This window comes from Rhamphochromis sp. 'chilingali', assembly GCF_963969265.1.
Source record: "Rhamphochromis sp. 'chilingali' genome assembly, chromosome: 19".
Lineage (NCBI taxonomy): Eukaryota > Metazoa > Chordata > Actinopteri > Cichliformes > Cichlidae > Rhamphochromis > Rhamphochromis sp. 'chilingali'.
The window spans coordinates 10,096,303-10,108,728 of NC_137946.1; the positions used below are offsets into that span (position 1 = coordinate 10,096,303).

A 12,426-nucleotide genomic window follows, 5' to 3' on the forward strand; every position below is an offset into this window, starting at 1 on the left:
TCGTGGGGACGTAACAATGTGGGGGCTCGTCCGGGATATGACTGGAAGGAACAGCGGTTAGGTTGTAGTGTGTTGTTTGCCGGTGGCTTGTGTAGTTGTGTTGTATCTGCTATACTCTCTCCAGTTAGCACAGGGGGTGTCTAGCTGAGCGTAAGCTCCTCCTCCAGGCACTCATTTTTTTATTTTGCCTTTTTTATTTTCGGAGTAATCCCAAGTGGGGATTAGTTCCCTGTCGGGGGTAGGCTTGTCGGTGCTTTGTGCACTTGATGCTTAACCTTTAAAGTTGCCTCGAGCCTGGTACACTCCAGAAGCTAACTAGGCTAAGATTTTAGTAGGTAGGTCTGGGGAGAGGGTTGATGGTCCATCCATCGATCCATTCGCTTCCGCTTATCCTTTTCAGGGTCGCGGGGGGCGCTGGAGCCTATCCCAGCTGTCATAGGGCGAAAGGCGGGGTACACCCTGGACAGGTCGCCAGTCTGTCGCAGGGCCAACACACAGGAACAGACAACCATTCACACTCACATTCACACCTAGTGACAATTTGTATTATCCAATTAACCTATCCCCACAAGCTGCATGTCTTTGCATTCACACCTAGTGACAATTTGTATTATCCAATTAACCTATCCCCACAAGCTGCATGTCTTTGGACGGTGGGAGGAAGCCGGAGTACCCGGAGGGAACCCACGCAAACACGGGGAGAACATGCAAACTCCACACAGAAAGACCCTGGCCTGATGTTGGAATTGAACTCAGGACCTTCTTGCTGTGCGGCAACAGTGCTAACCACCGTGCCACCGTGCTGCCAGGGTCGATGGTATTTTTATTTATTGGTTAACCTGTGGTCACACATATTTCCCACCTGTTTTTGATTTGTGTGTTGGAGGTGGTGCTTCTTTGTTGTTATTGTTAGCCTCAGGTAGTTTTGAATGGCTACCTTTGATGTTGCCATGTTTAAGGCAAACCCTTCGCTTGTCCAGCTGGACGCCTGTAGGAAGAGGGATTTGCATGAGGTGGCAGCAATTTATGGCATTTGTGTCTCCATAGCTCTGCGTAAGGCTGAGCTGAAAGCTGCTCTTATGTCTGGATTGGTGGAGAAAGGGATGGTGGCCTTGCCGGTGTCTGCCAGTCCACCTGAGCATGGTGTAGCGTCTCAGCCTGTTCCGCAGGTGCCAGCTCAAGCTGTAGCTCCATCAGTGTTTACGCCTGTTGCTCAGGGGTTGCCTGAGGACAAGTAGATGACACTGCCTCACTTCGAACCTCTCTCCATTGAATCATCAGTAGGCTCTAAGCAGGATGCTAGGCTCTGTGTACGCCTGGCTCGTCTTAAGTTGGAAAAGGAGGATCGTGAAAGGGAGTTCCAGTTAAAGGAGTTGTAACTTAGGCGTTTAGAGGCAGAGCTTGCAAGGGCCAGGGAGGTTGAATTGAAGGAGGTGGAGGTGGAGACAGCTGTCAAGTTGCAACAGTTGGAACTCCAGCCGGCTTCCCTTCCTCCAACTGCCTCCATTCAGTAGGCAGATGTAGGGAAAAGCAGTCGTCTGGTTCCGGTGTTCCGCGACAGTTACTTCGAGTCATTTGAGCGTATAGCCACAGCCTTGCACTGGCCACGGGATTCGTGGGGAATTTTGTTACAATGTAAGCTGGTAGGTGAAGCTCAGGAAGTTTGTTCCTTATTGTCCGCTGAGGACAGTCTGAATTATGACAAGCTAAAAAGTGCCATTCTTCTAGCTTAGGAGCTAGTCCCAGAAGCTTATAGGCAGCGTTTCCGGGGATTAAAAAGGGGACAAGGTCAATCCTACTGAGACTTCGCGAGGAAGAAAAGTGTGCTTTTTGATCGGTGGTGTCCAGTGTTAAGAAATCAGTTTCACCCCGGTTCTTTTTTTTTTTTTTTTTTTTTTTTTTTCCCTCAGGCATCCAGAGACGGCACCGGAACTCAGTAGTCATTTCACAAAATCTTTATTCATCTTCATCTAAGCATGCATCTTCTAGAAGGGAAGACGTGCAAGGCCGGTGTCCCTCTGCAGACCTTCACTGCTTTGTCTGTGAAACAGTTTTGTAGAAGTGACCCCATCATAAAACCCCCCAGTGTGTGCTGGAAACTCTGTCTGTGTGTGTCTGCACGAGCATGTGAGTGCCTGTGTGTGCGCATACCCGTGTGTCTATGTGAGTGCACGTGAGTGACTGTGCATGTAGGTGTGGGTGCGTCATAACAGTCAAAGCACTGTGTGTCTCTGTGTACGTGACTTCCTGGGGGTCATAAAAGTAATCTCACCCAAGCTACACACAATTCCTCTACACAACATAGAAAACAGAGTTAACATATTACAAACACTGAGACCCCCACTCTGCATCCACTGGGCCATTGGCCTCTTGCTGTCTTACATTTACAGATCATGTGGAGAATCTCCTGCAAACCTACTTCTAAGTGTATAACACTTAAGAGTTTTATTAAAGGTATAAGCATCAGCAACCCCCAACTGTAGCTTCCTGTCTCCTTTTATGGCAGGCAGACCCCCAGTATCCATAAATTCATTTCTCTCTAAACAATTACACACTCTCAGGCCTACAACTAAGCCAAACTAAAACACAGACAAACAAATCCTTCCCTATTCCTCTGATCTAAACAAATTTAACACATATTACACTAATTATTTTCTTGTACTCACACCAGCAAAGCTACAGACCTGGCGTCGATGCGTGAATTAATGCTGATAGAGGAATTTAAGAACTGCGTCTCCGAGTGCATCGCAGTACACCTTAGCAGACAAAGGGTTTCCTCATTACAGCAGGCTGCAACACTGGCTGATGAGTTTGCCCTCATCCATAAAACCAGTGTCATTAAGCATTACCGACGCGATGCCTCAGTGAAGGTTAGCAATGTGCCAGCTGTGCCGTACCCAAAGAGCGAGGTACCTGTGTCCCGTCCCAAGGTGAAAAGAAAGTTTTTCTTCTGTTTCAGGTCTGGCCATTTGATAGCAAATTGTGAGGCCTACAAACAGAAACAGTTGGTCTCGAGAGCTAGGAGTGTGCCAGCTAGCAAAGCTGATACAGGCGTGATTTCAAGAGCCAAAACAAAGCTCTGTTTCTTCTGCCACAAACCTGGCCACCTGGTTGCTAACTGTTTGAAAGCCCACTCAAAGCAAAAAGGCTCTGCTTTGAAAGGAGTCAATCGTGGTTCACAAACGGACAAAGTTGCCAGTCCGAGACGACAGTTGGAGCATAATTGCTCAGTGGTGTCTTTTGGTCACTGTCAGAGGTCGACTAATTCTGAGCTGCCACCTGTTGACCATCTTCCAGATGACCTACAGTGTGACAGATTGTGTGTGACACAACCATTCCAACCTGCACCTCTGGCTAGCCAGCATGCCTGTTGCCATGAGCTAGCGAAGAAGTGTCTTTGTGTTTCAGAAAGGCCTTCTAGCTATTCGCTGGGTTCTCCATATGTGATGGCTCAAAAAAAATCTGGCTGTCACTTGGGACACTATGTTGAGGGACTTGAGCCAACCCGATTCAGTGTTTTCAACCCATCAAAAAGGTCTTGGCAGATTTGGCAGGGTATGCCTAACCATTATTATGGTGCACGGTAGGTGATAGATTTAAGATTTGTGTAGGACATCCTGTGGCAAACCACTGGTTTGTATTTATGGGAGGGGGTGTTACGGCCCTAGCTGGGCCTCCTAAAATTGCCCTTGTGTGGGTGTGGTGTTTTCTCTCCGCCTCTTCCTCTCTTGCTCCACCCCTCTGTCTCTCTCTTGCTCTTCTCTCTCCCCAGGACACAGCTGCTGTTCATTGGCCTCATTTACCACCTGGGCCCAGTTAGCAATCACCTCTCCTAGGTCATATAAGCTGGGGATGAACTGGATATGAGAGAGTGTTTTTTCTCTGGTGTTCCCACATTGTGTGTCGAAGGTGTCGGGAGAGATCCTATAGTGTGGAGTTGTGGAAGCAGTTTGCAGTGTAGCTGCTTCACATGAGTAGTGTGGGCTTGTGGGCCTCGGCAGCAGTAAAGCTAGCTGCTGCTAGTGACAGGGTGAGCTTGTGGGCCCCTGGAAGTGCCTCCTCGTGGTGTGGAGTTTGTTTGGTTGTTGTGTTCTTTGTTGTTGCAACCTTTTTCTTTTTCTAGTGTTATTGGTAAAACAGCGTTGCCGGCTCCTTATGTTAATTTTATCTATAATAAAAACTATTTTATTTACTAAGCACCTCTGTCTGTTCTTTCATTCTGTTCTGGACCCATTTGTTACCAGTCCACACATACCCCTAGACCTTCATCGTGGGGACGTAACAAGTATGAAAACTGTGTGAATCATATGCCATGACATTTGCAAGTCCTCAGAGTTGAAGCTCTTTGGGTCATGTTAATTAGCTTTTTTTTTTCTCTTCTTACCCATCTGTATTCATTTAGCTCAACTATTCAAACTGTGGGGGAAAATCAGAAAAAAAGATTTTTGGTGAAGAAATTGCCCATCTATCAACTTCTTGGCATTTATATTATGAGTACAGTTCTGCGCAAAATTTGAGTTAATCTTTCTTCATGGTGATCAGATTCTTACAGTACTTTTCTGCATTCCTAATTTCATCAATTTTGACAAGATCCCAGCATCGAGCCCAAAACATGACAAAGCCGTCATCATGTTTTACATGTGGCTGTAGAGAGTCACTGTTGGGTCTCCACACGTGAAATTTCAGGTTTGTATCAATCATTCCGTAAGACCTGTTGCCACAGATTTTCAGTCCAGTTCTTCTGTAACTTGGCACACCTGAGACTGCTATCCCCGTTTCACTTCCCTGAGTGATGAAGCATCAACTGAACGGTTAGATGCATCGCTCAGGTCCTGTGTCAGGCCTTTGTTGGATTTCTTTTTCTACTTTTTACTTTCAAATAGTGTCGATGTGCAGGAGATTATTTTTCTAGACCTGCCACTTATTTTGTCCTTCACTTTATGTCTTTAAGGACACACTGCACACCATACCACAATATGCCAAGTTTTTGGCTAAAGCTCTTTAGGGATTACCTTGTGATGCAAAAATATTGTTTTATGCCTTTCAAACTGTGTTATCTTTGGTATTTCTCATAGATTGACTCAGAAAAGGGAAACAAGTGATGTGATTTTTTGACGGGCTACTAGTAAAATGCTTAAAGAGACAATTTAAAATTGGTTCTTTAAATTGGTTCAAGGTTCATCCTTTGAGTTATGCGTCCTAATTCAATCATTCTTGAATGACTGATAGATCAGTGTTGAGTGGCTTAACAAATAAAAAAATACTTTTTAATACTTTATTATTGTAGTGTCTTTCCATTACAGTATAAAACACCTTGTTGTTGCTGTGATTTGGCATTACATAAATAAAATTGACAACAATACAAGAAAGGCTGGCTACTTGGAAGTAAACTGTAAAGAAATAAGGAAGAGCTCGAGACTTTTTCACACTGCTGACACCTACAGACAGATTTTCAGTGACAGAAGAACATAATAGGTTTGATGGGATCGTAAAATTAAAGGTTTATGTAAAGAAAACATCTTAAATGACTGTAGTATGCATGGGGAAATAAATGAAGGACTATAGTGTTGAGACGTATTTCAAAATGACCGTAATTCCTAACAGTCAATGCGCGTTTACACTTTTCCAACACAAACAATGGAGCTAGCTTTAAGACGCTCTGTGCAGCGGTCCTGTAGGTGGCGGTGTGGGCTGATTTTTTCGCTCCGTGCCTCATTGAGAAAAGAAGAAGAGCGGGAGCGCTGTAGCACCTTAGTTAGTGGCTGCTGGTACCATTTGGTTATTCTTCTACAGCATATAAGGAGTTTGTCAGCGTCCTCGTCTCAAACATGAACGGGCTAGATGAACCAATGGCGCCACAAACGTTCCTTTACGGTGAGAGCACAACTTTGTTTTATGTGTGACTTGAGGTTGTTTTATATTCTGTGTTCTCGTGTTTTTTGGCATTAGCAACAGAAAAAATGACACGTAGCATGCTTAGCTACACGTGCCTTGTTCCAGACGAAGACAGTGGACCTGTTTGCATTTAAAACATTTAAAATGTCTTGTGGTGTTGGTTGTTATGAGTCGTGGCAGGAGGTTGAATGAGTCTTGCTGAGCTGCTGTGCTTCAGACCACTCTGCCACACACGTGCTTGGTTATCAACATGGCGGCCCCAGTGATTTATTAACGGAGTTGATATCTGATCAGTTTCTTTAAACAAAGAGTTAGCGCTGCTGTTCTACTGAAGCACCTGCTCTTTTTTTTTTTTTTTTTTTTAGATGAACTGTCCATTTGAAGCTCTTAGAGCTGACAGTTTTCTGCTGGCCGGGGAAATTGGTCTCAACGTGGCTTCAAACACACGCGGACCGCGTTGACCTCCCCACCGCTCCTCCTGCGACTGCATTTTAAGCCACCCCAGATCTTAAAGAGTGTTTCTATTCTTCATCTGTCGTTCTGCTCCCCTTACTAACTAAAATTTAACCTCTTCTTTTAGGGTGGATACTTCAGACATCGTTTAAACAGCAGATACGGTCACAGTGTACTGTTTTAATGTTGCAAATTCTGAGGTGGTTCTAAAAGAGCAAGAGCTAAATATCTTTTTCACACACAGAAACTAAGCCAAATCGTTCTAATTTGATAATAGACTGTCTCCAGTTTGGTGATGCTTATCCAAAGCTCTGCAATTGGCTTTTAACCAAGGTTAATTGACATGTCATACCTGTAGAGGATGCATATTGGAATATTAACATGGCACGTGTCTTTTGCTAGGTGTTTCAGAACTTTAGCATAAGTTTAGATGACGTGATTTTCACTTCTTCCCCTTCTTCATTTGAGGGGAATTCCTGCTGTTGCCATGTGGCAATGTTCACCCCTTGTTCTGTAGGGCTCCCTCTTGTGTGCACCTTATATGTAGCGCTTTACACCTAAGTGATTGGTTCTACTCATTTTCTACTTTTGTATTCTTTTAAAATTAATTTTATTTTAATCTCTTCATCAGGGTGTGTGCTGGAAGCTGGAAAGGAAGTGGTTTTCAATCCTGACGACGATGACTTGGAGCATCAGTTGGATCTGAGGATGGTGAGTGTCTTTCATGCAGTTTGTTCATCCCTGTATACTTGAAGCTGTTACGACACAGTGTACGAAATGTCATTGTCACACACTGAGCACATTGCTTGTGGTTGTGTGAGAAGGATGCAGCCAAGTGGTACAGTGAATACCAAATCGTTGGTTAACATTTTCAGTTTGAAATTTTCCACCACCAAAACATCAAATGTTCTGTTGTGTCTTTAGGTGTGTGTGGACCCCAGCACAAAAGATGAACTTCATATGGTGGAGGTAGAAGGGCAGGACGCAGAGGGTCAGAAGGTCAAGGCAGTTCTGGTTTCACTTAAGCCCTCTACCTTGCCAAGTGTAAGTAAACGTTCTGCTTGAAAACACACCTTGGCGACCAAATAATTTTATGCTTTATTCTTCCTTAGCCTCACTGAGGGGCTTCTGTGCTGCCTCAGGAAAAACCGCTGTATAGTTTTGCAGCAGCTGGCTTATTTGTGTGTTTTGCTGCAGGCATGTCTTGGCGGCTACACAATCACGCCCCCAGCAGTTTTTCGCCTGAAGGCAGGTTCTGGTCCGATCCATATCAGTGGACAGCACCTTGTCAGTGAGTATTCATAATTCGGAGAATGTGGCGAAAACCCTCACACAATCAAGACTCCTCATAGCACAGCAGACGGAGTAGTTTTTTTTTTTTAATTATTATAAATTCCTTGTAAATTGCCCCCGCAGTGATGGATGCAGATCAGTCTTTTGATGAAGACGATGAGGATGACGATGAAGAGGAGGAGGATGTCATAACATCAAAGAAAAGGCCTGCCACTTCCCCTGCTGCAAAGTCTCAGGTTTGTTTGTTTTTGTTTTGTTTTTTGTTTTTTTTAAATTGGTTTTAGTATAAAGTGTAAACTTGTCACTGTAAAACGCATGACTGACTTTTAATCTCATACACAGAAAAAGATGAAAATGGAGGTGGAGGAGGAAGATGATGATGAGGAAGATGACGATGAGGACGATGAAGATGAGGATGAGTGAGTGTCTGACCACACAAATGCTGTGAAGTCTTTAAGTTGCAGTCCTCATGCGAACAGATGGTAGCTTTACATCTTTCCTCCTCCTGCCTCTTGGAGAGCCGATGACTGTAGGCGATCAGTTGTTAAAGATGGCCAGCTCTGGGCAAAGCGTTATTTCATATTTGCGTCACTGCATTGCTGGTAAAAGAACATACCTCTGCTCATCTTGCTGCCAGCATGTGTAGCAGGCTTTTGTTGAAAATGACCCCCCCTTTTTTTTTTTTTTTTTTTTTTTTTTTTTTTTTTCCCCCAACCAACTCAAATTGTGAAAATAAAATTTATAGCAAAGGTCAGATGGCTTTTGAACACTTGTTCTGTCATGTTTTATAAGAGCTCATTTGTTACTTGCTAATAGCGTGGAAATAATGCTTAATGGAGGTTGCTTCCTAACATGATAAAAGCAAAACTTGTAGGAAACCATCTAAAAACTGGTTATATTTGTAGCCATGACAGTGTGCATAGTAGTTACTGTTATTTTGAAACTAGGGAAAAAGTTTTCTGGTCCATGTCAGACTTTTCAAAACCAAACCATGTTCATGCTACAGAGGCCCTTCGTAAGGCTGTGTGATATGACCAAAATCTCATATCCCGATATAAGACATTTATCGTCCTGACAACAATATCACAAAAATTCTACTTTTTCTGTAAATTCTGTGATTCTCGGGCAACTTGACTTGCAAGAAATGTTTTCAGCTGGGTGTCATATACCTGGAGTTGAGTGTTAGATAAGTTGAAATGGCCACAATTTTCTTGAGTATTTATTACACATTGTGCTACAGGGAAAAGCCTGTTCTAAGGTTTGTTTGTTTTTTTAGCAACTGACAGCTTTTTAGCTTCTCGGCCGTAAACACTGCATACTATTTCACGGGATTCTGTTTATTTTGAAAAATCTCAACAGGATATTCACCTTCATTGTGAAAGGTTTATGTGGGGGGGGGGACAAGCGGATGTTGGAGCAATCGTGGTTGCTAACAACAACGCATAAAAGCAGTCGCTTGTCCGTCCATAGTGTGGTTATTTTAATGTAAGAGAATATATAGAAGTTTTCATATCATCATCCGATATCGTTATATCGAACAGCCCACTCCCTCACTCCTCCCTCCAGTAAATGGCTACAGTGCCTTATGACTTGTGTTCATCTTAAGTTGCATTTCTCTACTGGGATGGTGAGGACAACAGTTTGGAGCACTGTTGCTTTTAATTAAGCTTTGACCTTGCTGCAGGCAAGAGGTCAATTTGAGGAAAAAAAAAAAGTTGAACTGCTATTGCTTTAATCTTTCTCATTTCTTCAGGGATGATGATGATGAGGCTGATGACGACGAGGACAACGAGGAGAGCATGGAAGAAGAATCTCCCGTTAAGGCAAGCAGATATCCTTATCGCGGAGTTTTTAAATTGAAGCTTAATTTACACATGCTCACTCTGCAACTGACAGCTGCCCATTTGTTACAGGCCAAGGCAGCTCCAGCCAAATCTATACCATCCAAACAGACGCCATCCAAACCCAAAGCACCTGCACAGAATGGCAAGAGTTCAAAACCGAACACTCCAGCCAAAAACCAGGTAACAATCGTTTACATGAGCAAGAATGGCGAGCAAAGGCAAATATATTAAAAAAATTAAATTCAACACTTCTAATGTCTAGACTTTAATTTATTTGTATTTATTTTTTTGCCCAATGTAGGAAAAGACACCTAAAGGAAAAGGTGACAAGTCTCCCAAAACCCCACCAACTCCTAAAGGACCTTTGAGTGTGCCAGAGATCAAAGCCAAGATGATGGAGGCAGTGAAAAAGGTTTGTTCTTGGATGTCCTTTGAATCTGTTTGGCATGATTAAAATTGCAAATTGATTACATTTGTTTATATTTTTCCTAATAGGGAGTAACGTTACCTAAAGCCCAGCCCAAGTTTGAGAACTTTGTGAAACATGGTCACAAGGTCACAGAGCCCAAGGTATACAACAAATTTCTATTGCCTGCTATTATAACATTTTTACTTTCTTAGATTATTGTGAAAATGTAGCTACTGGCTGTAATTTGATTTAAATGGAGGTGGTGTACTGGCATTTATTTGTCATGCCACTAGGGGGCATCAAAGTCCAAATATTCCAATCATAAGTAAGGAGGAAGTTGTGTTGCAGTAAATGAGAGACCATGTTGCATGAACCTGCTCTGTTTTTGACAACAATTTAAGTCAGCTGTTTATATATGGGTTTTTTTCTCCTCAGGTCATTGCAGAGCTGTGGAAGTGGAGGCAGGCATTGAAGGAATAACAGACGTTGCAGTTTTATCTATTTTTATAACTTGTTTATGCCCTTAGCACCTCTTAAACCCTCTGAAGCCAAACTGAGTGCCTCACACTTGTCCTTAAATCGCTCTTTACGTATAGGCCACTTCAATTTGCCCTCCTGGATGAAGAGATTGGAGAGGTAGTGAGGGGCGGTAGCTGTGCAGTACTGGTGCATAGTCCACCTCCATCACCCTTTTGTAAGAGCACAGGGCTTAGGTTTTTTTGTTTTTGGGGTTGTTGGTGGGGTTTTTTTTTTTTTTTTTTTTTGTTTGTTTTTTTGTTTTGTTTTTTTTAATAAATCCTTGCATTGTTTTAAACTTATAATTTCTGGCACCAGATAGTGGAGAATGTTATGTTGTTTCTTCATCTTATATATTTTTTTTTCTCTCCCCACTTTAGTAAGTTTGATATACTCTTATTAAGAAACAGTTAAAACACACCTATTACACAATTTAAAAACAAATACACGCTTCACCAGGGATCTAATACTGAAAATACTCTGAAGTTTGTTTGGTTTAGTATAATTAAGAACAGGAACACGTGTCACTCTTTCTAGAACATTGTCGTTTCTTTATTATAATTTTAGATTTGTTGCATCATAATCCTGTGACAGCGATTTCTCTCCCTTCAAAATGTGTTGGAGATGTATTTTTACCGTCCAAGGGGAAAACGATTCAGCCAATCTGTTTGGGCAACGAACCTAGAAGTGGAGTAATAACACATTTCAGCTCTGTGAAACCGTTTGCTCTGTGTTGCCATGCCTACTGACAGCCCAGCGGCCAAAGGTTACATGCTCAGTAACTGTATGTGTGAGTTAATTTGCAAATGAATTGTTTAATGTTTCATAGAAATTTCTACTGGTATCAAGTTTGAAGATGCAGTTTGACCAACTGTGGTTATTCTGTTCTCAGTGCATGAGGCCTGTTAAAACACAAGACCATTCCATGCTGTCAAGTTTTTACGACTTTTCAACAGACTGTCCCTCAATTGATAAAATAAAATAATAAATGTGTATCTTTGTTATTGTTTGTTTAAAATTAGGTTTCTGAGTTATTACAACATTCCTCCTGGTGTTTCATTGACAGAAGCGATGAGACTGGCAAACAACAAAATCAAGTGTTTCCATGTGACCTTTGAACACATAACTTTTTATAGGCGTTTTGTCATCTGACAAAGGAACCATTTTACAGAAATGCAGATGGGCTATAAAGTTCTCTTTGTAATGCTGTTAAATGCCAAGGCCACTTTAGTGTACACTGGCCACGTTTCTAAGCAAGATCCTTTTGATTTTGTTTGATCAAACCACTATAAAGAACCCCTCTGGTGTCAGCACATTTTACTCAAATATTCAGATGTGCTGCAGCAACCTGCAAATGGCTTACCATGTGAATGATTGTGCCGCTTGAAAGGGAACCTTCACCCCCACATTAAGTGTACATATTTTACTGGTTATTTAGATTCTTCGTATAAGCTGCCTGTTATGGGAGATGTTAAGCATCTGCCTTCCCTTGATTATAATGGAAATAATTGGTACAGGATGTGGTGTTTTGTTTTGGTTTTTTTTAAGGAAAAACTGCAGTTTCATGCAGTAAGTACCTCTTTGCTGAACCACACCTGCCAACTCACACTGCAGAGGGAAGTGTGACAATGGGCTTGTGGTCATGCTTTAAACACTGATGGCTTCCCTCTCTTCTGGTGTGTTAATGTTGTTTTATAACAAGGTTTATAGATTTATTTTTTTTTACATTTTGAGTCCCACAAGGTTGATCCTGATGTATTAAAGAAAGGGTACACATGCCTATGCCCAAACAATGCAGGTGGATAAATAGCTCTGTGAGGTGAACTGTTCCTATAACACGAGAAGCCTCGTGCAAGAGACCCTGTTTATTTAATAAGTATTCTGTATCAATGTGGCTTTCTATTACGTGTATAGTAAAAATCCCTTCAATTCAGCGAGGTACGTTTCTGATTAGCAGTGCTATCTGGCTGTTTAGAGTAGGGGATGTATGGTGTTCAGAATTTAGACAAATGTTTT

At 42.3% G+C, this 12,426-nt stretch overlaps 1 protein-coding gene across 1 annotated transcript; it reads left to right on the forward strand.

Annotated features, from left to right (window-relative positions):
• The first annotated feature begins 5,715 nt into the window (after positions 1-5,715).
• npm1a (nucleophosmin 1a) lies at positions 5,716-11,403 on the forward strand. Its single transcript, XM_080866515.1, has 11 exons — positions 5,716-5,874; positions 6,980-7,059; positions 7,273-7,392; positions 7,546-7,639; positions 7,765-7,877; positions 7,984-8,060; positions 9,395-9,464; positions 9,555-9,665; positions 9,787-9,897; positions 9,981-10,055; positions 10,330-11,403. The coding sequence occupies exons 1-11, from the start codon at positions 5,829-5,831 to the stop codon at positions 10,372-10,374; spliced, it is 942 nt and encodes a 313-aa protein (XP_080722641.1). The 5' UTR covers positions 5,716-5,828; the 3' UTR covers positions 10,375-11,403.
• Positions 11,404-12,426: the final 1,023 nt, after the last annotated feature.

What these genes read in the sequence shown, in the direction of transcription:
- npm1a (XM_080866515.1), top strand. Translation starts at nt 5,829, where the DNA reads ATGAACGGGCTAGATGAACCAATGGCGCCACAAACGTTCCTTTACG. An exon ending in ATCAGTTGGATCTGAGGATG is followed by an intron (nt 7,060 to 7,272) that starts GTGAGTGTCTTT and finishes TTGTGTCTTTAG; the next exon opens with GTGTGTGTGGACCCCAGCAC. An exon ending in CAGTGGACAGCACCTTGTCA is followed by an intron (nt 7,640 to 7,764) that starts GTGAGTATTCAT and finishes TTGCCCCCGCAG; the next exon opens with TGATGGATGCAGATCAGTCT.